At 55.4% G+C, this 2869-nt stretch overlaps 1 protein-coding gene across 1 annotated transcript; it reads left to right on the top strand.

Moving 5' to 3' along the window:
- Nucleotides 1–332: 332 nt before the first annotated feature.
- Nucleotides 333–1229, top strand: LOC102842492 (forkhead box protein D4-like 1-like). The gene has a single exon (XM_006863833.1). It carries the CDS (start codon nt 333–335, stop codon nt 1227–1229), a length of 897 nt encoding a protein of 298 aa, XP_006863895.1.
- Nucleotides 1230–2869: the final 1640 nt, after the last annotated feature.

Here is a 2869-nt window from a genome sequence, read left to right as displayed (position 1 = left end):
GTGGGGGTGGGGCAGAGGTGCGGGCGGGGGGAGTAGAGGAGGGGCCCAGGTCTTTTCCGCTCCCGGTGGAGGGTGTGCACAGCGGACATACAGCGTTGGACATCGTGGGGAGGGGGGCGTGGGGACAATGCGTGGAAGTTAGAGAAGAACGTAAAGAGAAGACCCGACCACTCCAGGAGAGTCTAGACAGGCCAACGTGCGCGTCAGTGCTGGACTGTGCTGGACACAAGTCAGTAAACATCTCCTGGGGGCGTCCTTCTCCCAGCCTGGGCGCACACCCCAGGTGAGCAGCCGCCAGCCACCTCGCTCGCGTCCCCACGACCAGTTTCTCCATGGACTTGCCAAGAGCCGAGCAACTCCCGGGCTCCGACGGGGAAGACGGCGAGGTGGACGTCCTGGGGACGGACGAGGACCAGGAGGAGGCCGACGGAAGCCGGCCCCGGGAGCGCACCGAGGACGCCGCCTCTGAGCCCCGCGGCGAGTTTCAGGCCAGTTCCGCAGCGCCTGCGAAGCCCCCCTACTCGTACATCGCGCTCATCACCATGGCGATCCTGCAGAGCCCGCGCCAGCGCCTGACTCTCAGCGGCATTTGCGCCTTCATCCGCGGCCGCTTTCCCTACTATCGCCGCAGCTTCCCCGCCTGGCAGAACAGCATCCGCCACAACCTGTCGCTTAACGACTGCTTCGTCAAGATCCCCCGGGAGCCGGGCCACCCGGGCAAGGGGAGCTACTGGAGCCTGGACCCCGCCTCGCAGGACATGTTCGACAATGGCAGCTTCCTCCGGCGCCGCAAGCGCTTCAAGCGCGCCCAGCCGCCTCCCGGGGCGCCCCCGGCCTGCACGCCGCCCCCGGGACCCTACCCCGCCGCCACCTCGCTGCTGCAGCCGCACCCCCTCCACTACCTGCTGCTCCCGCCACCCCCACGGACCTGGGGGGCGGCCAGGGCGCCGCGGCCCGGGGGCGGGTGCACATCCTTCAGCATCGACAGCATCCTGCAAGGGGTCCGGGCCGGGGGTGCCGCGCAGGGTCTGCCCCCCGCCCCCTGGGGCTACTGCCACCTGCTGCCTCCCTCCCGGGCTTCGGCGCCCTGGCTGCAGGTGTCCGCCGCCACCAGCCAGGCTGCAGGGCAGCAAGACCGCGACGCTGTCTGCGCTCCCGCCAAAGGCGCGCAGCTGGGGTGTCCGCTCGGGGCCCCTGCCGACCGAGACGGGACCTCGCCGGCCTTCTAAATAGCACCACGCGCGGGGCCAGGGCGCACCTGGAGCCTGGCGGCAGAGTGGCCGGCGTCACTGGGTCCCCAAGGCTGGTAGTGCGCCTGCTGCTCGTGCTCCACTTGCCCCGCCAGGAGCTGAAGAGCGCACGGTTTCAGGTCGCTGCAAAACGTTTACAAACGAAAAGTTGGATTCGGTGGTCTTGAGGACCACCGGATTGTAAACTTCCGAGCGCCTCTCGGCTCACCTTTTCGTTTTCCGCCGCCAGTTGGGACTTTTCCCGGGTTTCCCTGAGTCTTCTTTTCTGGTATGCAAAAAAAAATGAAGCCAGTGCAATGTCCCCCTTCTTCATTCCCAAACCCAGTGCGAAATACATACGTCTTGCCCTTTGTGTCAACCTGAGATTATATGTAAATGTGGACTGTTGGATGTCGGAGCGCTCATTTTCTAGTCTGTGTATCGGCTGAGGTCTTCCACCGAAAGGTGTCAAACTAAAGCTAGTAAGAGAAAGGAAATAAACGTGACATACCACCATACTCCATCGTTCGTTTTCTCTTCTTATTCTTCGCTTTCTAAATGAAACTGTCATATTCTTCCTGCGAATTAAACAATTCTTTAAACACACACACACACACAACACAATTCAGATTCATTATGGAAATCTGAAAACAAGCCATGTTTAACATAGCTAACCTAATTTTGACTATTTTGAACGGATGCAATTCTGGCTTGTAAACTAGGAAGCTGCCGGTATTTATTATGAAAACTCTAAAAGAGTTAAGAATTGGATGAAATATCTTCTGTTTCTTTTCCATCTTTCTAAAGACTTTGATTTTTCTCCTGATCAAGCTGGAAGATGATTAGATATCAATTTGGCCAATATTTAGTAGAGAAAAAGGGGGAAAGTAATACTTTTTTTGCTCAAGAAAGTATCAGACGTCTAAAATCCAAATTCAGAGAAAAGAGAAGAAGCATCAAGGGAAGTATTTCTATTTGGACTTTTCCAATTTCAAAAATTCTCTAGGTGCTGTCATGTTGTTGTTGTTAAGTGCCATCAAGTCGGTTCCGACCCATAACGACCCTGTATAGGGTTTCTGAGGAGTGGCTGGTGAGCTTGAACGGCCAACCTTGCAGTTCAAACGGCTTTGCAGTCTGGTGCATTAACTCAGAACACCACACCAGGTGCTGTCTAGGGGTCCCCAAACTCTTTCTTTAAAACTGAAAGCCCCTCCTCCAAATAGTTCCCTTTCCAAAGGACTTTCCAGTCAGAAAAGGTTTACTGATTGGGCTTCAGGTGTCCGGGTAGGAGGGAAACAAACTGAAGATGCCCATCACTTTGTTTCCCTGCCAAGAAAGCAGTTTTATCATCCCTGCAAAGAAATCAATTTTCCAGAGCCCCTACTGCTCCCCTAAACAGGGTTCATATCTCAAAAGTATAGTATTCATCCCTGCTTTGGGATGTGAGAGAGTAAGAACTGGAGAAATCTTCTCCTCCCCCATCTCTTCCCTATATGCACGGTTGCATTTCCCATAACAGGAGGTAGAGGAAACAGGGAGACTACACAGTTATACAGCTGTTTAATTGGTACCGACCAATTCAGTTCTGTTCTCCTCTTCATCCCAAATAAGACTAGCATTCCCATCCCTCACAGTGGATT

Source organism: Chrysochloris asiatica, unplaced genomic scaffold, assembly GCF_000296735.1.
Source record: "Chrysochloris asiatica unplaced genomic scaffold, ChrAsi1.0 scaffold00056, whole genome shotgun sequence".
Lineage (NCBI taxonomy): Eukaryota > Metazoa > Chordata > Mammalia > Afrosoricida > Chrysochloridae > Chrysochloris > Chrysochloris asiatica.
Note: the sequence above shows the minus strand (reverse complement) of the source record. Positions and strands in the feature narration are given on the sequence as shown.

What these genes read in the sequence shown, in the direction of transcription:
- LOC102842492 (XM_006863833.1), top strand. Translation starts at nt 333, where the DNA reads ATGGACTTGCCAAGAGCCGAGCAACTCCCGGGCTCCGACGGGGAAGAC.